The following is a 23,128-nucleotide window of genomic DNA, read 5'->3' as shown; positions in this document are numbered from 1 at the left end:
AGTGGCCATAATTGATATATAGCTGGTCAACCAAATCTTGTCAGTAAAAAAAGGCGCGAAATTCAAATTTTCTATGGGACGATATCCCTTCGCGCCTACATTTTTCAAATTTGCCGCCTTTTTCTACTGTCAAGATCTGGTTGACCAAGTATAAGTATATTGTAATTATACTTGGTCAACCAGATCTTGACAGTAGAAAAAGGCGGCAAATTTGAAAAATGTAGGCGCGAAGGGATATCGTCCCATAGAAAATTTGAATTTCGCGCCTTTTTTTACTGGCGAGATTTGGTTGATCAGCTATAAAAACATTTTTTTTTTAAACTAGTTAAGGTATCAAAACTTGGTGTGGTCGAACTTTATTTGTCTTTCACCGTTACTGATCCGGTTCGAAGGACCAGAGGGAATGAACATCGGTAATCGAAATTTCACGGCAGAACCTCAGTCTCCATAGATTGATACTCACACTAAAATGAGTTTTAACCTTCAACGCATTTCAAAAGGCACCTTTATTTATTTAATACATATTGTTACTTCCTTGTAAGTCTAATAAAAGAGCATTATTTCTATTGTTTTTTAGACTATGAATTACAGGCTTCCAAGACACGTAATACCGAAAAATTACAAATTGAGACTGGAGCCAACGTTAAAGGGCCGTAACAAAACATTTACAGGCTCCGTCCAAATCCAGCTTGATATACTAGAACCCACCCAAAACGTGACTTTGCATTCTAATAAACTCCTTATTACATTCGTGGATTTGAAAAGAACTGATGATTTGAATAAACATAATATCAGATCAGAATATAATATTGACGACAAAAGAGATATGTTAATAATAAGAACGGAGGAAGAGTTATCAAGAGGCCCTTATACGTTGAGGATAGACTTCACGGGTAAGCTTGAGGGGTTGGTTGGATTCTACGGGAGCACACTAAAAAACGGCAGGTAAGTTGGATCCCTACTATGTTATTAATATAGTAAGTAAATAGGTCTAGAAATTTAAAGAGAAGTAGTACCTATAGCATAGCCCTCTCCACACTCGTGCGTGAATCGCGGCGTGAAGCCGCGAACGCAAGTGTGGAGTCGTTTTCGCAGACAGAAAGTGTCAGGCAAAACGTAGACAAATACAATACAATACAATACAAATCCTCTTTATTGCACAACCTCAGAATAAATGTACATGGAAACACAAATAATACATGAAGACAGAGGTAAACAACAGGCGGTCTTATCGCTAAAGAGCGATCTCTTCCAGACAACCTTTAGGTAGTGGAGAAATGAAAAAAAAAAATGATATAATTAAAAATAATAAGTAACAATTTAACAAATAATAAATAATAAAATAATATTTTCAACAAACTGGTAAACACTCTCTTGATTGTTCAAAAACTGATAGCAAAGTTGCATTTTATTCACATCTGAGGCAAAGTAATCAAATGCAAATTTTGAGTTGTTTTCAAAGAGTAGTATAATATATATAGTTGTTTTCTTATGTTTGCTGGTAGAATTGACTTTTAAATTATTTGCATTGTATTGTCGACAATACAACGCATGCGATTTGTTGCAAGGTCTGAAAGGACTATTATTTGGACAATATTTAATGTTTAATTTAAAGTCAATAAAACACTCCTCTTTACACTATAGTGCATTCTTTGCCATTTAACTCTTTAAATGAAGTGTTTTAAAAATAGCATATACTTTGTCAAGCAGATCCTGTCAGTAGAAAAAATTTAAAAAAATGTAGGCGCTAAGGGATATCGTCCTATATAAAATTTGAATTTCGTGCCTTTTTTACTGACAAGATTTGCTTGACCAGCTATAACAAAGACTTGGCTTAAAAGACTCGCATCCAGGCCAGAACTGTTAAAAAAAACTGTCAGTGTCACTAGCGATGTGACGAGTCCACTTTTTTTCAATTCGAATCATTCGAATTGATTCGGCCGCTGATTCGAATTCAAAATCGAGTCGACTCGACTCGACGATTCGCGTGGTTTGCGACAAGGTCACAGGCATAGGCGCGGAGCGAGTTGAGACGGCGAGTTACGCGGCAGTTGTTGTAAAAAGAACCTTCAGGGCACGGAATTAAGGTTTATTTTTGAATGGCCATACTAGCAGTGAACTCGAGTTGGGATACTTGGAATGGCGAATCAAGCGGCAGTTGTTGTAAAATGAACCTTCGGGTCACGGAATTAAGGTTTATTTTTGAATGGTCATAGTACCAACTCGAGTTGAGACGGCGAATCGAGCGGCAGTTGTTGTAAAAAGAGCCTTCGGGCTACAGTATTAAGGTTTATTTTTGAATGGCCTTAGTAGCAGTGTGATAGCGTTGACTCGGCTCGGCGAGTTGTTCGCCGAGTTAGCTAGTGGTCGAGTTGATTCGAATTGCCCATAGTCTTGATTCGAATTAACTCATCTGTAGGCTGATTCGAATTATTCGAATCAGATAACTCGACTCGCCCATCGCTAAGTGTCACTGACTCACTGTCAACTTCAGCTGTCTTAACGTCAAAAATTGTTTATCATTATTACGATCATTCTTTAAAATTTATTTTCTTTTCTCGATTTATTTGTTAAAAACTCGACAAATTACGAGTAGCTCCATATTAACACAGTGTTTAATAATGGGTCCACCACTAAATATAACACTTTTCGAAAGACTTTCTTCCTTAGTTCGTCCGGTGAACTACAAACTAATGTTGAGGCCCAACTTGGACACCGGTATTTTCCAAGGGAACGTTAAAATCAACATCGTTTTAAAGCAGGAAAAGAACTATGTGAACCTGCATTCCAAGTTTTTAAATATAAGTAAAGTTCAAGTGTTCAGGGGCGATAGAGAGATACCGGTGTTTAAATACATGGAGGTAGAAAAACTTGAACAACTGTTGATTGAGTTTAATGATACTTTGAGCCCGGGTAGTTACCAGATATATATTGATTTTGAAGGCAAATTAACACAGAAAATTGTTGGGTTTTATTCGTCTCGGCTGAGAGATGGCAAGTATGTAATGTTGATATAAAATGTACAATATAACATTCCTATGCTTATGTTTGCAATTTCAAGTCTTTTTTTGAGAATAAATTGCCTTGTGTCTTTAAAATTAAGTTTCATTATACGTCTGTATAATGAAACTTAATTTCTCTACCTATGAATAAAAAATGTTAGATAAATTCTTACTAAACAACAACTAGGAGTGAAATCTGTGGGAATGGGAATTAGTTTTCTATTTAAAGAAAACAAAAGTACAGAGTACATAGACTTGAGAGAATATTATATAATTTATTTCAATTTCAGGACTATGGTGGCAAGCAAGTTTCAGCCAACATATGCCCGGCAAGCGTTCCCCTGCTTTGACGAGCCGGATTTCAAGGCAACTTATGATATCACTGTTGTCAAACCGGAGAATTATATAGCCCTCTCCAATATGAATGTAAGTACTATACTGTTTGTATGCTACTAAGCTGGAAATACTGTTAATCAAAGTAGTTTTTAAAGGAATTATTATTACGCGCCGCTCATGATCGACTTGGTGTTCAAAGTGTTAATAAAATAAATAAGCTTAAAATTAAAATGTACCTTTAATCTTTCAGGAAATATCCAGGTCTCGTGATGATAAAACATCCTCGGACGTTGTGACATTTGCGACTAGCATTCCCATGTCAACATACTTGGCCTGCTTCGTTATTTGTGACTTCGCCTCCAAAGAAACAGAGATCAACTCCAATGGTATAGGAAGTAACTTTATATTGAGATCATTCGCGCAGAAGGACCAGACGCACAAAATTGATTTTGCTCAGAGTATTGGGAAGAGAGCGACTGAGTTCTATATACAGTATTATGAAGTGCCGTTTCCTCTGCCCAAACTAGGTTTGTTAATACTTTCTTATTATGTACTCATACAGGTGGTTAAATTGCTCCATTAGGTTTTCCGCAAATAATAATATCTCTTCTTCCTCGCGTTGTCCCGGCATTTTGGCCACGGCTCATGGGAGCTTAGAGTCCGCTTGGCCACTAATCCCAGGAATTGGTGTAGGCACTAGTTTTTACGAAAGCAACTGCCATCTGACCTTCCAACCCAGAGGGTAAACTAGGCCTTATTGGTATTAGTCTGGTTTCCTCACGATGTTTTCCTTCACCGAAAAGCGACTGTTAATATCAAATGATATTTCGTACATATGTTCCGGAAAACTCATTGGTACGAGCCGGGGTTTGAACCCGCGACCTCCGGATTGCAAGTCGCACGCTCTTACCGCTAGGCCACTAGCGCAAATAATAATATCATATAATAATAAATTCATGTATTTACGACCGACTTGGATCAATGTGTTAGTGACAGTTTTTATCTTAAGGCTAATGTTAGTATAAACTGTATAAAGCAAATGTGTGTAGTACTTTTTGTGTCGATTGGAATAAGCCGCTCGCGTCCAGGCGCCCGTTTCTCAAAAGCTTGTAACTTGTAATACAAGCGGATCCCACTTTCTGACAGCTTTTGTTAGAAAGGGACTTCCACTTGTATTACAAGTTACAAGCTTTTGAGAAACGGGCCCCAGTCCTCGCCAATAATTCTCTTATTAAATTGCAGACATGATAGCCATCCCTGACTACATATCGGGGGCCACGGAACACTGGGGCCTGGTGACGTACCGCGAGACCTCGTTCCTGGTGGACGAGGCCACGGCCTCGGCACAGAACAAGATCAGCGTGGCCAATACTATCGCGCACGAGCTGGCGCATATGTGGTTCGGAAATTTGGGTACGTGAAGGCTAAAGGGGATGGCAAACTGTCAAAGGTTTTTTATCGGTTTCCAGTGTTTATAGTTTTGTGCTACGGGATTTGGCCACGGGCCACTGGCGTGTAAATGTTTCGCACGCTCTCACATACTCGGCTCCTGCGTTCCTATTTGTGGCTTTCCTCTAGGGAAGGGTCCATTATGACCCTTCTTGATGGAAAGGTTCCTTATGCACATGAAGCAAAAGGACCCTTGTCTAATGGAAAGCCACATTTATTAAGGTATTTATCTTCGCAGTGACTATGAAATGGTGGGACGACTTGTGGCTGAACGAAGGCTTCGCCTCCTACATGCAGGTCAAGTGCTTGAACGCCATCGAGCCTTCGTGGACTATGGTGAGACTTATTAATTTTTAACTAGAAAACTTCCGTGACTCAGATCATTGCGCTAGTTTCCGTCCGTGCTCTAGTTTTCGTCCACTTGACGGATTAGCAAATCATTTATTTGATTCAGAATTTTCTACTAGCGAAATATCATTTTTATATAGATAGATATATTGTTTAGACATTAAGGATTGCAATAAGTCCATTTATGTGCAGCAATGTAGATTTATAGGTGTGATGGGGTCTCGCGGGGTGCGGTGCGCGGCGCGGCGGGGGGCCGATCGTCGTGGGTGGTCTGCGCGGCGGTGAAGCGCGATGGCTCGGTGCGTCGCGCGGCGGTGAAGCGGGATGTTGTGTGCGCGCTGTTACAGCGCCATCACATAGGTATTCAAATTTCGTCACGCTCTGTAAACACCTGGAGGCGCAGTGTAGAGAACGAGCTGCGAGCCGTAGGACTGAGCTGGAACGAGGCCATGACGGTTGCTCAAGACGGGAAGGCGTGGAAGGAAACCCACCCCATATTTACCCACTTACACATTGACCTAAAGTCTATTTTTTTATTCGGTAGACTGAAATGACAGTTAATAGTATGAAATGACATTTCATGTTCATACTAATAGCTGTCATTTCAGTCTACCGAATAAAAAAATAGACTTTACAAAAATTGCATACCTAAGAGACAAGTAAATGTTTACTTAGTTTAGGTATTGTTATCAAATTTCCATTAGCGACAGAAAATACACATTTGTCCGGTATTTATAGTTCTTAACATGACCTTTACTTGTTTTAAGTTGAATCTATGAATGTACTAGTATTTAAGCATAAATTGGATAATTACCATTTTATCAATCAAATTAGCATAAGTTTTAAATTAATATATATTATCTTATCTTATCTAATTTGTTAAATATTGAAATTAACGCCATCTCCCGAGTGTAGGCCAAACCAAAGGTTATGACGACATCGCTCGAAAAGATTACACCATACCTTTGACCTACACTCGGATAGATAGCGTTAATTTCAATATTTAACAAATTAACACATATCAGTGAAAGAATAAGGGTCAAAGTCAAATGGCGTTTAACAGTTTTAATCTTTTGTCAAAAGATGGCAGTGAATTTACTGTGGCTACATAATTTAGTTTGACAATCCGCCTCTATTTCAAATTCCCTTTGCTCCCAACGGACCGGATACTGTAAATAGTGTAAATTGACAAGATGTAGAGGCCCTATGCACCTCCGGGGTGCCCTAGGACATAACAACAACAATTTTCGTCAGGTGGACGAAAACTAGAGCTGGACGAAAATTAGCGGAATGACCCTATTGCGATATTACAAATGCGTCACTCACTCATGTAAATTAAAGAATATTATAATTCTTGCGAAATTAAAATTTTGTTTAATATTTCAGCTGGATCAATTCTTGAAAGGCATGCACACCGTGATGGTGACGGACGCGAAGCTGTCGAGTCATCCCATCGTGCAAACTGTTGAGACGCCGGATCAGATCACTGCCATATTCGACTCCATTTCATACAACAAGGTATGATTTGGATTATTTGCTAACCCCACGAGGGCACTCCGTGATGGATGTCACTGCTATATTCGAGTTCATTTCCTATAGCATAGAGAAAAAAATACATAGAGTGCTCACTCCATACATCAGTTTTAGTACCAAAAAGACTATTAGCATCTAGTATCGAGTAGCGGAACTATCAGTACTGCTACTTGACAATAGATGTAGCACCGACCGGAAAGTCTTATGCTGTTGAGATAAGACTTTCCGGTCGGTGCGACATCTATTGTCAAGTAGCAGTACTGATAGTTCCGCTACTCGATGCTAGATGTAGCCACTGAAATTAATAGTCTGAACTGATGTATGGAGTGAGCACTCTTGTCTTACTTATTTCTCTATGCCTATAGTTCGTTTTTAGCATAAAAAAAAGTTAAACAATCTTGACGTAAATATGTAAAGGCCCCAGTACACAATGGGCCATCGCCGGCCACTCCAAGGGACACATTTATGCGTTAGAAGGAGCAAGTGATATTGCTATCTCATTCTACCGCATGGCTGCGTCCCTTGGAGTGGCCGGCGCTGGCCCATTGTGTACTGGGGCCTTGACAATTATGGATCATATACGATTATTTACATTCTTTTGCTTTACTTACTGCTTACTGATTTTTAAGAAGCGTTTTTCAATTAAAAAACGACGTCAAGATCGCGTAGTCTTTAGAGAAGAGAATTTTTTTTTTTATTTTTTTTTTTATTATGGCAACAAACAGTCATTACATCAAAAGATACAAAGGATGGATTACAGAGAAGGCAAACAGTGCCGAAGTTTACAAGCGTTATTGTAGAAACATTATAGGAGTTGATACTGAGTGGTAGAGAGAGATCCATCGCACCTATTTATCATTATAAATTCACCGTAACTTTTTTTAAGACACGTTAATTGACCGAAGCGTAGCGAAGGTCTACGTTTTGACTCGGGGATTTTGCTTTGTATGTCCGGATGTTCTCCTCTACAGGTCGCAATTCTTAACCGATTTTCGTGAAATTTTGTGACCGAATTCTATGACTAAATAAAAATTTTTTGTCGATCCGGTTATTGGAAATTTTTCAAAATGGCGGAGTCGTGATAGCTCCCGCCTAAACAAATAGTCGTATCGGTATCATAAGAGTTTTTTCTTTTTGAGATATGTTTATAGATTAAATGGCCAAAAATTCAGAAAATTTGTATCGCTGGTTTTGGCGGTATTTAGATATTTAGTTTTTACTTGAGAATGAGTAGCTAAATTTCGTCAGCTTTAGTAAGAACTATAATGGCGTATTTTGCAAACGTTCGCTTTTTTTGTTTGCATCAGGAGGTCCCTGATTCCATCCCCAGTAATTGTATACTGCTACATAACTTTTTGTATTTTTTTTATACTTAAATTTCGTATAGTTGTTTTTTATTTTATTTTTTTATTTTGAAAAAAAAAAAAATGAAAAATTACGTATTTTTTATTTATCAAGTGCGGGTTAAGCGTATTCATTTAATTTTTGTTTGTAGCTTTATGTAGTTTTTAATTTTTTGTTTATATTACATGTACTACATACGTATATATTTTAATAAATATTTTTGCCATACATTTATTCAGTTTTAAGCTCTGCTCGCGAGGTCTACAGCTCACAGAGCCACTAGTATTTATGTGGTCTTTCTATTTTTGTGAGATTTCTGTATACCTACAAATAACTTCGACAGGGTTCATCAGTACTACGTATGCTGGAAGGTTTCACAGGCGAGGAGAGCTTCCGGAGGGGTGTGTCGGACTACCTCAAGAAACACAAGTTCGGGAACACGGTGACGCAGGACCTGCTCGCCTCGCTGGAGCCCTACTTCAAGAAGCGCAACCCCGACCTTAATCTTACGTGAGTTTTCTATACATTATAAAATATCCCTTGTCACATTGTACAGCTGCGATCGTGGCCCACAATAAATGGACTCGCCGGAAGATCAGCGCCGACTCTTGGGTCAGCATTATGCTGAGGCGAGCCCATTTCGTGGTAAACAATATGTAATTATGAATTTATAACCTTTATCATGTTACTTTTGTATGTTTAACTAGTTTATCACGAAAAATAAATGATTTATGATTTATGATTTGATTTGTGATTTACATGTCACATGTGCATCCTGCCCATTCTAACCTACGGTGCACAAACTTGGTCATTAACTGAGGCTCTAAAATCGAAACTCAATGTTTGCCAGCGTGCGATGGAGCGTAGTATATTAGGTGTTCGCAGAACTGATCGGATCAGAAACACGGAACTACGCTCCAGAACTAGAGTTGTAGATGTAGGCGTCAAGACCGCTAAGCTTAAGTGGGACTGGGCTGGACATGTCTGCCGCATGCACCCAGAAAGGTGGGCCAAAATGGTTACTGAGTGGGACCCACGGAACACAATAGACGGTGCAGGCCGGAGTTCAGGCAGACCGAAAAGGAGATGGCGGGACGACTTGGACGCATTCTACCCCAAATGGTGGGAAAATGCCGATGACAGGGTCGAGTGGAGAAAACGAGGGGAGGCCTTTGCCCAGCAGTGGGACACCAAAATAGGCTAGAAAAAAAAAATATCCCTTTGAGCGCCACGCCTATTGCGTGCGGCGCGTATTTACTACATATTTACTCCCAACCAAAGATAATAGAGTGAATAGAGAGTTACTGCCGTGGTAAATTATGTAGCCCCAGTACATTTACTGCCATCTTTTGACAAAAGATTAAAACTGTTAGAACCCCATTGGATTATTACTTTATTGATATGTGTTAATTTGTTAAATATTAAAATTAACGCCATCTACCCGAGTGTAGGCCAAACCAAAGGTTATGACGCTATCGCTCGAAAAGATTGCACCATACCTTTGGCCTACTCTCGGCTAGATGACGTTAATTTCAATATTTAACAAATTAACACATATCAGTGAAAGAATAAGGGTCAAATTCAATTGGCGTTCTAACAGTTTTAATCTTTTTAAAGTTTTAATCAAAAGATGGCAGTGAATTTACTGTGGCTACATAATATGCTTTGACAATCCGCCTCTATTTCAAATTCTCTTTGCTCTCAACGGACCGGATACTGTAAATAGTGTAAATTGATTTAGGGTATGTTTGTTTGAATATGAATATTTTCCAGGTACATAATGGACACATGGACCCGTCAGATGGGCTACCCGGTACTGACGGTGACCAGGACCAACGCCACCTACCGCGTCACGCAATCCCGGTTCCTGCTGGACCCGGAGGCCGAGTCACCTAAAGATTCCGATTATAAGTAAGATATTACATTTTTAGGGTTCCGTACCTTGAAAGGAAAAAAAACGGAACGCTTTTAGGATCACTCGTGCGTCTGTCTGTCTGATCCCCCCCCCCCCGCCACTTTATCTCCGAAGCTACTGGGTCTAAGAATTTGAAAAAATACACAAAATAGTTCTTTACCTACAGATGACAAAAAAGCTATTAGAAATGTGCAGTCAAGCGTGAGTCGGACTTAATGTACGGAACCCTTGGAACGCGGGTCTGACTCGCACTTGGCCGGTGTTATTTACCCCCGACGGAAAAAGAGGGTTGTTGAGGGCTGCCTGCCTGTCTGTCTGTGGCATCGTAGCTCTCCAACGGATGGGCCGATTTCGATGCGGTTTTATGTCGTGAAAGCGAGTTTTCTTGCGGTGGTTTTCGTTTCCTAGGTTTGCGGAGTGCGAGGTTTCAGACTTCGGTCATAGAGAAATATAGTAAGACAAGAGTGCTCACTCCATACATCAGTTCGGACTATTAATTTCAGTGCCTACATCTAGCATCGAGTAGCGGAACTATCAGTACTGCTACTTGACAATAGATGTAGCACCGACCGGAAAGTCTTATCTCAACAGCATAAGACTTTCCGGTCGGTGCTACATCTATTGTCAAGTAGCAGTACTGATAGTTCCGCTACTCGATGCTAGATGCTAATAGTCTTTTTGGTACTAAAACTGATGTATGGGGTAAGCACTCTATGTATTTTTTTCTCTATGCTTCGGTAAACACTGCAATTGAACGCCACGCTTATTGTGCGCGGCGCGCCATCGTGAACCTTGTCTGAATGCACGAAGGTTGATATTGGGCTGTAGCCGGGGCGTCAGTTGACGTCTATGGCGGTCAAAGGGTTAAATCACGACTAATGGGGTGACCTTAAATGCAGATAAATTTAATTCAACTTTTTTAAAAATTAATTATGAATTATAGATCTAATTCTTTGACTTTGCTCAATGCTAGTCTAAGTAAGATTTATTGTTTTTTTTTTATTCATGATTATAAAATCAGCCTGTATGATTAGTTTTTCTACAGTTACAGGTGGTTCGTACCTGTTACATACAAAACTAATAACGGTGTAAACGAAAAAGTCATCTGGTTCGGAGACAAAAAGGAAAACGGTATGTTATTAATTAAATTTTATTGATTTCTATCGTCTTTAATATTTCCGTCACTTTTTAAGTATTGATCTATAAATAATACATTTTTATTTCACTAGTGGCTCTGTAAGCTGTTATAGGTCTAGCGAAGCTCATAAACTCCGCCATAGTGAAAAAAAAAAACTAAAAACTGAATTGACAAAAAATCTTTATGACGTACCTGCTCACAAAAATTCACGAAAAGCGACATTTAAAGAAGAAATATGAAAGCGTTATAATGCCCAAGCTGAAAAGTAGACGCGTCGCTCGCGCTTCGTGCTTGCTCGGTCGATTTTAATTATGTGTTATTTATTATCCATATTTTTGACATGTTATGTTTAAATTGGTCTGATACTGTGTATCCACTACTGCATGGACTCTTCCTTATTTGCAATAAAGATATTGAGTATTGAGTATTGAGTATTGATAAACTATAAGTTCTGTTGCAGTTGAAATATCGGAGCCGGACGCTACCTGGCTCAAGATAAACAACAACCAAGTGGGGTACTACCGAGTCAACTACCCGCAGGAGATGTGGCAGAGCTTGGCAGAGCAGCTGAAGGCGAGATCTGATCAGGTAGGTATACTGGTCTACCGTTTAACTGAGGCGGTTGGTAAGAAGTTACAAAATAAGACAAATAAAAGAATTATGAGCCAAAAATCAAAACAGTTATTTTTAAAAGTCGCTGTACAAATGTTGGTCAGTTTGAGGAGTACAGCCTACAGTTTATTTTCATGTTTATATTATAGGCCAGGCCCGTATTATGCAGGGACCGTGCGCGTTGGAGGGTCTGCCATCTTGTGGCCTGAATAGATATGAGCGCCGATAGGCATATAGCCGGCGGCGGCGCGCCGGTCAAAATTGGTCGGCGGCGGCGGCGAATCGGCGGCGTGGCCTTGAAACACCTTCGATTAATGAAAAAAGAATTTTAACCAAAATTTTACCGAAAAAACATGTTTTTGCTCTAAGGAAGTTATTAAATAAATGCATTTTTTATTTTCAAGGATAATTTATTGAATAATGGTACGAAAAAAATTGATATCGTATAAACTGTGGATAAGCGGTATCGCGCGGCATCAGAGGCGGTCTTAATCATGGCGAGGCTTTGGCAGGAAGATCTTAGCGAGGCCCTTATCTTTTGTGCTAAGGTAAAAATTGCGGATTGACTGTATCAGGGAAACGTCTTGTCAACAGTCCAAAAAAAAACGAGCTCCGTCATTAACCAATATCGACCCAACAAAACCGATTTATGTCAAAAAGTGAGGCCCAACGCCGAGCTCCATGTAACACCGAAGACTTGATTTCGACGCCTCCCAATGCGAGGCCAGAGGATGAGCTGCAGGTAAGCATACAGCTAAGAATCGAACGCTAAGTGTAAGCTTGGCTGACGGCTGAACGCCTGGAGCGCCGATTGCGGCGCGCTTCTGTGCGAGGCCGAGCTGCAAGAGAGCAGAGCGAGGGTGCAAGCCGATAAAGACTGAAGCCATAGTGTTAAAGATCTGGAGCTTTCCTGCGGGCGCATTCGTGCGACGCCAAAGGCCGAGCTGAAATGGAGCTAAGATCGGATAAGGACCAATGCTCAAGCGTTTTAAAACAGGCCGAAAGTTGAGCTCCAAACAGGGCCAAAAACTTGCAGGTTCAGATAGCGGCTTAATTCCATGCGAGCGGTGCAAGGCCAAAGATTGAGCTGCGAGAGAGCAAAGCTTGAAATTTCAACAGTGGCCAAGTTTAATTGAGACCCGATTCCGACGCCCTTCCATGCGAAGCCAACGGCCGGACATTTGGACGTGGAAACGCTTAATATCTCAAAATTAACCCCATTTTATACCTTTTAAAAACGTTTAACCATGCTTGCAATGGTTAAATTCGCGGTAAATGACGGATGGTTAGCTGGCAAAATTAGTTATGCATTGGATCGGTAATCCAAAGATGTGGGTTCGAGTCTCACGTTAGCTAGAGTTGATCACAGTAATTTTTTTCATTGTGATTGACATGTCTAGTGTATATATACAATCTATAAATTGTAATGTGGAACGTTCCACAATAAAAATGGAAGGAAATCAGTATGTTTATTCTAGGCGGATTAGACTCTCGCGCGAGCCACGAGACGAGCCGCGAGCCGCGCCACGAGACGCGAGTGTAAGCGGTGGGCTCGCGGCTCGTCTCGTGGCTCGCAAGCTCGTCGAGCTAATATAATTTAAACACTAAAGGCACGGCATAAGGTTTATAACCGAATGACAAGCCGAACGCGAGTGTAAGCGGTGGACTCGCGTCTCGTGGCGCGGCTCGCGGCTCGTCTCGTGGCTCGCGCGAGAGTCTAAATTGGGGGTTACAAGCATATTGATGTTAAAATTGATATTAAATAATTTCGTTTCCCCAAGACTAGTAGCGCGGTTACTAGACAGATAAGTTTGCATTTGCCTTCGATATTTTTGAATTATATGGGCCTAAAATACCCTTTGAATGCCTATAAACTATTCGAAGTGGCGCCGTTAATGATCTAAACTGGATTAAAAATATATTATCTGATTCTGAAAGCAGTAGTAACTACCAAGGTCACGCCGATGCCACGCCGATAGCGCAGCGTCGGCGGCGGCGGCGCGAAAATTTTGTCGGCGGCGGCGGCGCGCCGGCGCGGCGCTCATATCTAGGCCTGAATCGGAAACAAAAACATATACATTGCCATAGAAAGTGCTACCATTTCCCGTTCTTGTACGTGTTCTTGTGCATAGTAGGTTCTGCCATCTTGTGGGCTACATCGGAAGCATAAACTTCACATTTACGCCTCGCACCAAAAATCTGACGCCTCATATGCTGCCCCCTATACCTAGTACAAGCACGCTCCCTATATAGGGTATTTGACTATATTTAAAATAAATTATTTTACTCCATGCACGAAATAAAGCACCAGAAGATGAATAGTGAAACGTAGACAGCAGTTATTTTTAGACCCAATTTCTATTTTAAAGCCCGTCTTCTTCCTTGCGTTGTCCCGGCATTTTGGCCACGGCTCATGGGAGCCTGGGGTCCGCTTGACAACTAATCCCAGGAATTGACGTAGGCACTAGTTATTACGAAAGCGACTGCCATCTTACCTTCCAACCCAGAGGGTAAACTAGGCCTTATTGGGATTAGTCCGGTTTCCTCACGATGTTTTCCTTCACCGAAAAGCGCCTGGTAAATATCAAATGATATTTCGTACATAAGATTCGAAAAACTCATTGGTACGAGCCGGGGTTTGAACCCGCGACCTCCGGATTGTAAGTCGCACGCTCTTACCGTTAGGCCACCAGCGCTTCTTTATTTTAAAGCCCGTATAAAACTATAAATAGTAGGTAATTTGATTGTGACGTCACATGTTTTTCATATAAATTCCATAGTAGCAAAATCGTTTTGACAGTTCGAAAAAAGAAACTGATTTGACTAGTAGTCTAATACCCATTGTTGCAGCTAACGATATCAGACCGCTCGCACTTGCTGGACGACGTGTCGGCGCTGGCCGAGGCGGGCCTCGTGCCGTACTCGCTGGGCCTCGACCTGACGGCCTACCTCAGCGTGGAGGAGGCCTACGTGCCCTGGCAGACCGCCGCCGGCATATACGCCGATTTGTCACTGAGGCTGCTCAATACACCGGCTCATGACGATCTCAAGGTATTTCAAATTTTAAACTGTTATAAATTTAGCTAATCAATCATACAGTATAGTGGATAATTATGGGGTCGTGACTCCGAATGTCTTCCATGAATAAGGTTTTCCATGGGACCGTCATGAAAGTCGTGAAAATGAAACCCATGGTTTCGTCTCTTTCGGGGCCTCAAGGTGTTTTTTCGCGATTTTGTGATGAGTCCCATGGTCAAATTTGTTTAGTTATTTATATTATTTCGACCTGAAAATCACCTAGCATTCAAAAACGCCTACGTGCCCTGGCAGACCGCCGCCGGCATACGGCGATTTGTCACTGAGGCTGCTCAATACACCGGCTCATGACGACCTGAAGGTATTTAAAATTTTAAACTGTTATTAATTTAGCTAATCAATCATATATTGGCTGATTATGGGGTCGTGACTCCGAATGTCTTTCATGAACGAGGTTTTCCATGGGACCGTCATGAAAATCGTGAATATGAAACCCACGGTTTCGTCTCTTTCGGGGCCTCAAGGTGTTTTTTCGCGATTTCGTGGTGAGTCCCATGGTCAAATTTGTTTAGTTATTTATAAACTGTTATTAATTTAGCTAATCAATCATATATTGGCTGATTATGGGGTTGTGTTTCCTAATGTCTTTCATGAACGAGGTTTTCCATGGGACCGATATGAAAATCGTGAAAATAAAACCGTAAAAAAAATGGTTTTAGTCTCTTTCGGGGCCTCAAGGTGTTTTTCGCGATTTCGTGGTGAGTCCCATGGTCAAATTTGTTTAGTTATATATTTTCGACCCGAAAATCACCTAGCATTCAAAACAATTTGTTTTGAATGATCTTATTTTATTATTATTAACGACGTATTTCAAATTTTATATTACAGGAAAAAATGGAAAAAGTTACGCTTCCGACAGGACTTGAACCCGTAACCTCCGCAATCCGTGCGTTGCTCAAAAATTAAAAAACTAAATTATTTTCAATAGCTAAAAAATTGGAGTATCGCTCGCAGTCGTATCTGCTTGTTAAAAAAAACGACGTATTCATTTTATCTGCATCCTCATCAATTATTTATTTGCATGAAACAAAGAAATTCATGAAAGCAGTGGGTAATATAATGTGCCTAAGCAAAAACTAATGTAATGTTATTATTGTTGACAGCTATACATGCAAGAACTTGTCAAGCCTATTTTTACTAAAGTGGACAACGGATCTGACAACTCGGGAGTGATTGAGCGGTTAGTAAATTTCATAGACTATACAAGGTGTAACAAAATAGTGGGGATCTGTTTAAGGGTAGGGCAAAAATACTTTTTTCACACCACCTATTCGGAAAAGAGCTTTTTCTTCCCTGCTAGGAGGGATCAAAGTGGCACTTTTCCTCCCTGCTAGGAGGGATCAAAGTAACACTTTTCTGTTCTAGCACACTATTTTTAATTTTTTTTGCACATTTTTTTTTAGCTTAAATAATCTGTTTAAGCACCAATTTGGTCAACACTAAGATTTTTTATTTTTTATCTCATAGTTGATGTGAAAAGCAGCACCTACGTGTCACACGGTATCAAAATTATTTCGTCTTGGGCGTTAACACTTGAATCCCTCATTACGCTTAGGATTCTACTTTATTATTGTAGATTGTAAAATCCATCCCTTCATTCAGGATTCAATGTACGCCCTTGACGGAAATATATCATTTTGATCCCTTGTAACACAAACTACTATTCCTAATCAAAACACGATACCGAATATGCCCTTAAACGGATCACCACTACTTTTGTTACAACTACTTTTACACTTTCGCTAGAATCATTGCTACATCGTGGCGGGTGACAAATTTACATACAATTTTCGTTTCTTCCATTCGTTTATAGTTTGTAGCTTTCTAGTAGACCCCGAAGGCTTATCCTATTGTCTATTGTTCAGTAAAACCGCACGTGCTACTTACCTGCAAAAAAGGGTCCTAATTATTCTATTTGGCACCTGAGCGCGGGCTAGTCCAACGCTCAAAAAACCAGTGTAGGTGCGCTCTCCGATAACGCGCCTTTGTTACGCATCTCGATGACACATTTTAGACTGGTTCTGTAGCGTTCGACTCGCCGGCACTCAGTAACCGAAGTACCGATTTTTTATGCAGGTGGTTGTGGCACGTGGCACGAGCGGTTTTTCTTAACAATAGACAATAGGATTAGCCTTCGGGGTCTATTAGAAAGCTACAAACTATACCGTCATGCAAAGTTTATGAAGCCACCCGGTGGGTCCCACAAATTATAAGGCGTCACGGTAGACCTCGTCGGAGATGGTGGGACGAGCTTGAAGACTTTGACAGAGACTGGTAGGAGACTTCAGGATACGTGGGCAAATAAGAGGGAGGCCTTTGCCCAACAGTGGGACAATATGGGCTCATAACAATAAATTAAAGGAATGGAAAAACATCTTGTGAAACTTTTCTTAGTGTTTGTGTAGTGTACAACATTGAATACATTTTCCTTTTCCATTTATATTTCTTACTTTAAATTTTGAATTTCAACAGTCTCCTACGTACAACGATCCTATCGTTGGCCACCAAAGCGGAGCTCCCTGAAGCTCAGAGCAAGGTGCGACGGATGTTCCTCGAGTGGCTGAACAGCCACGACTCCGGGCACGTGAAGACTGTGGAGACAGACTTGAGGGCCCTAGTGTATTACCACGGTAAGACGACGTCATATCACGTCAGAGCTCGGCTCAGAGCAAGGTGCGGCGGATGTTCCTCGAGTGGCTGAACAGCCACGACTCCGGGCACGTGAAGACTGTGGAGACAGACTTGAGGGCCCTAGTGTATTACCACGGTAAGACGACGTCATATCACGTCAGAGCTCGGCTCAGAGCAAGGTGCGGCGGATGTTCCTCGAGTGGCTGAACAGCCACGACTCCGGGCACGTGAAGACTGTGGAGACAGACTTGAGGGCCCTAGTGTATTACCACGGTAAGACGACGTCATATCACGTCAGAGCTCGGCTCAGAGCAAGGTGCGGCGGATGTTCCTCGAGTGGCTGAACAGCCACGACTCCGGGCACGTGAAGACTGTGGAGACAGACTTGAGGGCCCTAGTGTATTACCACGGTAAGACGACGTCATATCACGTCAGAGCTCGGCTCAGAGCAAGGTGCGGCGGATGTTCCTCGAGTGGCTGAACAGCCACGACTCCGGGCACGTGAAGACTGTGGAGACAGACTTGAGGGCCCTAGTGTATTACCACGGTAAGACGACGTCATATCACGTCAGAGCTCGGCTCAGAGCAAGGTGCGGCGGATGTTCCTCGAGTGGCTGAACAGCCACGACTCCGGGCACGTGAAGACTGTGGAGACAGACTTGAGGGCCCTAGTGTATTACCACGGTAAGACGACGTCATATCACGTCAGAGCTCGGCTCAGAGCAAGGTGCGGCGGATGTTCCTCGAGTGGCTGAACAGCCACGACTCCGGGCACGTGAAGACTGTGGAGACAGACTTGAGGGCCCTAGTGTATTACCACGGTAAGACGACGTCATATCACGTCAGAGCTCGGCTCAGAGCAAGGTGCGGCGGATGTTCCTCGAGTGGCTGAACAGCCACGACTCCGGGCACGTGAAGACTGTGGAGACAGACTTGAGGGCCCTAGTGTATTACCACGGTAAGACGACGTCATATCACGTCAGAGCTCGGCTCAGAGCAAGGTGCGGCGGATGTTCCTCGAGTGGCTGAACAGCCACGACTCCGGGCACGTGAAGACTGTGGAGACAGACTTGAGGGCCCTAGTGTATTACCACGGTAAGACGACGTCATATCACGTCAGAGCTCGGCTCAGAGCAAGGTGCGGCGGATGTTCCTCGAGTGGCTGAACAGCCACGACTCCGGGCACGTGAAGACTGTGGAGACAGACTTGAGGGCCCTAGTGTATTACCACGGTAAGACGACGTCATATCACGTCAGAGCTCGGCTCAGAGCAAGGTGCGGCGGATGTTCCTCGAGTGGCTGAACAGCCACGACTCCGGGCACGTGAAGACTGTGGAGACAGACTTGAGGGCCCTAGTGTATTACCACGGTAAGACGACGTCATATCACGTCAGAGCTCGGCTCAGAGCAAGGTGCGGCGGATGTTCCTCGAGTGGCTGAACAGCCACGACTCCGGGCACGTGAAGACTGTGGAGACAGACTTGAGGGCCCTAGTGTATTACCACGGTAAGACGACGTCATATCACGTCAGAGCTCGGCTCAGAGCAAGGTGCGGCGGATGTTCCTCGAGTGGCTGAACAGCCACGACTCCGGGCACGTGAAGACTGTGGAGACAGACTTGAGGGCCCTAGTGTATTACCACGGTAAGACGACGTCATATCACGTCAGAGCTCGGCTCAGAGCAAGGTGCGGCGGATGTTCCTCGAGTGGCTGAACAGCCACGACTCCGGGCACGTGAAGACTGTGGAGACAGACTTGAGGGCCCTAGTGTATTACCACGGTAAGACGACGTCATATCACGTCAGAGCTCGGCTCAGAGCAAGGTGCGGCGGATGTTCCTCGAGTGGCTGAACAGCCACGACTCCGGGCACGTGAAGACTGTGGAGACAGACTTGAGGGCCCTAGTGTATTACCACGGTAAGACGACGTCATATCACGTCAGAGCTCGGCTCAGAGCAAGGTGCGGCGGATGTTCCTCGAGTGGCTGAACAGCCACGACTCCGGGCACGTGAAGACTGTGGAGACAGACTTGAGGGCCCTAGTGTATTACCACGGTAAGGCAACGACGTCATATCACGTCAGAGCACGGGTTAGATCAAGGTGCGGCTTTTTGCTTAAATTATCAATAGAATTGCGCTAAAAAAAATCAACACATTTTTGGGCCATCCTATATTTATCACAGTAGGCAGCAGAAATTACTTACAATGTGGTATTATTTTAATTTTGTTTAACATTCTGTTTCTTGCAGGCATGAAACAGGGTACACAGGCAGAGTGGGACAAACTCTGGCAGATCTACAAGAGAGAAGAGGACGTGCACGAGCAGTCGAAGATTAGGCAAGCGTTAGCGGCGCCGCGGGACACGGCTATACTCAGAAAGTATGATATCAAATCGATACTATAATATATCAATAAGCGCTGGTGGCCTAGCGGTAAGAGCGTGCGACTTGCAATCCGGAGGTCGCGGGTTCGAACCCCGGCTCGTACCAATGAGTTTTTCGGAACTTATGTACGAAATATCTTTTGATATTTACCAGTCGCTTTTCGGTGAAGGAAAACATCGTGAGGAAACCGGACTAATCCCAATACGGGCCTAGTTTACCCTCTGGGTTGGAAGGTCAGATGGCAGTCGCTTTCGTAAAACTAGTGCCCACGCCAATTACTGGGATTAGTTGCCAAGCGGACCCCAGGCTCCCATGAGCCGTGGCAAAATGCCGGGACAACGCGAGGAAGATGATGACTATAATATATCAATACTAGTAAAAGAAAAAGACACTATAATTATCTCTGCCTATGCTCCGTTGAAAAACGACTTTTGCTATTTTGATCTTTCTTTTGTTCGTATTTTTTCTATTTCAAACCAGCAATATATGTTTTCTGTAAAGTTTTTAAATCTTATATGTTTTCAGTCTTAAACATTTTAAGATTTGTAGTCTTAAACTTTCAATTTTTTTAAAGTGTGGGTTAAATCGAAAACGTAAATCACTTAATTTTACGAGAATCGGTTTAAAATAGTATAGGTGTAGGGGAGGACAGCCGGACATACGACTGGTCTGTCAAAAAAAAATTCTAATATACTTGGTCAACCAGATCTTGACAGTAGAAAAAGGCGGCAAATTTGTAAAATGTAGGCGCGAAGGCATATCGTCCCATAGAAAATTTGAATTTCGCGCCTTTTTTTACTGACAAGATTTGGTTGACCAGCTTTATTTCATTATTTTAAGGTATCTCGACCTCGCGTGGGACGAAACCAACGTCCGCGCCCAAGACTACCTGAACGTCATCAAAATGATCAGCAACAACCCTTCAGGCACCGCTCTGACTTGGGACCACGTCCGTAATACCTGGCCCTCTCTAGTGGAGCGCTACACGCTCAACAGTCGGTACCTGGGCGCCGTTGTACCGGGCATCACTGACTCATTCAACTCAGAAAGCGAGCTTAAAGAGGTGAGAACACTACAACCCTCAGGCACTCTAATGTGGGACCACGTCCGTAATCGCTGACCCTCTCTGGTGTAGGGCTACACGCTCAACAGTCGGTACCTGGGCGCCGTTGTACCGGGCGTCACTGACTCATTCCATACAGAAAGCGAGCTTAAAGAGGTGAGAACACTACAACCCTCAGGCACTCTAATGTGGGACCACGTCCGCAATCGCTGGCCCTCTCTAGTGGAGCGCTACACGCTCAACAGTCGGTACCTGGGCGCCGTTGTACCGGGCGTCACTGACTCATTCAACTCTGAGAGCGAGCTTAAAGAGGTGAGAACACTACAACCCTCAGGCACTCTAATGTGGGACCACGTCCGCAATCGCTGGCCCTCTCTAGTGGAGCGCTACACGCTCAACAGTCGGTACCTGGGCGCCGTTGTACCGGGCGTCACTGACTCATTCAACTCTGAGAGCGAGCTTAAAGAGGTGAGAACACTACAACCCTCAGGCACTCTAATGTGGGACCACGTCCGCAATCGCTGGCCCTCTCTAGTGGAGCGCTACACGCTCAACAGTCGGTACCTGGGCGCCGTTGTACCGGGCATCACTGACTCATTCAACTCTGAGAGCGAGCTTAAAGAGGTGAGAACACTACAACCCTCAGGCACTCTAATGTGGGACCACGTCGGCAATCGCTAGCCCTCTCTAGTGGAGCGCTACACGCTCAACAGTCGGTACCTGGGCGCCGTTGTACCGGGCATCACTGACTCATTCCATTCAGAAAAGGAGCTTAAAGAGGTGAGAACACTACAACCCTCAGGCACTCTAATGTGGGACCACGTCCGCAATCGCTGGCTTTTCTAGTGGAGCGCTACACGCTCAACAGTCGGTACCTAGGGGGCAGCACAGGAACCGCTTGTTTATTGACGCGAAGTGTAAATGTCAGGTTTAAGCTTCCAAATTGTACCCGCTTTATTTTTTGTGTTACCTACAATTTCTGCGCAAGACACGAATAAGTAACATGAACTTTTATGGCTCCAAGTATGCGTAATTTTGCTGAGTGCATCTTTTTTACAAGCTTTTATTTAACTTGCCCGGTTAGTATGTAATGTTAGTTAGTGTGAGTCAAATCTTGGAAGCTAAATTTGACCCACTTTCCGATTTCTGATTGAGCTGAAATTTTGCATACATATATAAATCGGACGCGAATACAATATTATGATAACATAGAGCTGATCTGATGATGGAGCATGGGAACTCTGTGATATGATAAAACAACGCAAACTAATTGTGTTTGGGGTTGTTGGAATTGTCTAGATTAGTTGCCTGTGGAAAGAAAAGTACAGTCAGCAATAAAAACTTGTACCAAAAATGAAATTTTTGCCAAAAACTTGTTTTTACATCAGATGGTGGATTTCTTCGCGAAGTACCCGGACGCGGGCGCGGGCGCGTCAGCGCGAGACGGCGCGCTTGAGACTGTCCGCAACAACATCAAGTGGGCCTCAAACAGAGCCCCCGCTGTAACCGCGTGGTTGCAAACAAGACGCCAACAACGCTCCACACAGAAATCATAACCTGTGGACTTTAGTACACATCAAAGTCAAAGTAAATAAAACATTATTTATTCCTCGGCCTAGTAACAAGCATTTTCGAATAGCCAGAAAAATCAGATAAATGATAAATTGCGCTAAAAAAAATTACCTTCAAATGGGCTGCGTCAGTGCATACAGAGCGGCCGCTGTAACCGCGTGGTTGCAAACAAGACGTGAACAGCGCTTCACCCAGTTACATAACCTGTCAACCTACATATTATGTAGCCTAGTACCTGTACCTACCCATCTACAGTATGTAAAAACATCAATTGGAACTTGCACCCGGGTTAACCGGTTAAACCTGGAGTTACCATAGTTACCAGTACAATTTGACACTGGGTCAACGGATTAACGGGTTAGTGGGAAGGTACAAGTGGCGCTAACTCGTTTCTCATTTGTCTAGTAGGAAAGCTTGACATTGCAAATTGGCAATTAAGTAGATTTTGAATTAAAGCGTCAATTTAATGTCCAAATCAACGTTTTTCGAACAATTTTCAATTTCTTTATGGTGAGACCAGACTCCCATGGACACGTATTAGCCTTAAGTTTTAAGGATTACTTATCTAAAATGTTAAAGTTACCCATTGAAAGACTGCACAGATCTTTGAGAATGTTGTACTTATACTCGTCTTATAAATGTTTCAATAAAATATTTACCATAATTTAAACATCTTTTATTACTTAGTCTACAGTGAATGCTCCAA

The 23,128-nt window shown here is 42.7% G+C and overlaps 1 protein-coding gene across 1 annotated transcript; it reads left to right on the top strand.

Annotated features, from left to right (window-relative positions):
* The first annotated feature begins 583 nt into the window (after positions 1 to 583).
* On the top strand, positions 584 to 22,448 carry LOC134652032 (glutamyl aminopeptidase-like). The gene is made up of 17 exons (XM_063507188.1): positions 584 to 893; positions 2,944 to 2,998; positions 3,293 to 3,428; positions 3,589 to 3,865; positions 4,581 to 4,751; positions 5,026 to 5,123; positions 6,522 to 6,653; positions 8,356 to 8,522; positions 9,786 to 9,923; positions 10,973 to 11,058; positions 11,526 to 11,653; positions 14,528 to 14,728; positions 15,877 to 15,953; positions 17,246 to 17,403; positions 19,653 to 19,782; positions 20,628 to 20,850; positions 22,239 to 22,448. Exons 1-17 carry the CDS (start codon positions 827 to 829, stop codon positions 22,404 to 22,406), a joined length of 2,412 nt encoding a protein of 803 aa, XP_063363258.1. The 5' UTR covers positions 584 to 826; the 3' UTR covers positions 22,407 to 22,448.
* The last annotated feature ends 680 nt before the right edge of the window (positions 22,449 to 23,128 follow it).

Source organism: Cydia amplana, chromosome 1 (assembly GCF_948474715.1).
Source record: "Cydia amplana chromosome 1, ilCydAmpl1.1, whole genome shotgun sequence".
NCBI lineage: Eukaryota > Metazoa > Arthropoda > Insecta > Lepidoptera > Tortricidae > Cydia > Cydia amplana.
This window is presented reverse-complemented; position numbering and strand designations above follow the sequence as displayed.

What these genes read in the sequence shown, in the direction of transcription:
- LOC134652032 (XM_063507188.1), top strand. Translation starts at nt 827, where the DNA reads ATGTTAATAATAAGAACGGAGGAAGAGTTATCAAGAGGCCCTTATACG. An exon ending in TATGTGGTTCGGAAATTTGG is followed by an intron (nt 4,752 to 5,025) that starts GTACGTGAAGGC and finishes TTATCTTCGCAG; the next exon opens with TGACTATGAAATGGTGGGAC. An exon ending in CGGCTCATGACGATCTCAAG is followed by an intron (nt 14,729 to 15,876) that starts GTATTTCAAATT and finishes TATTGTTGACAG; the next exon opens with CTATACATGCAAGAACTTGT.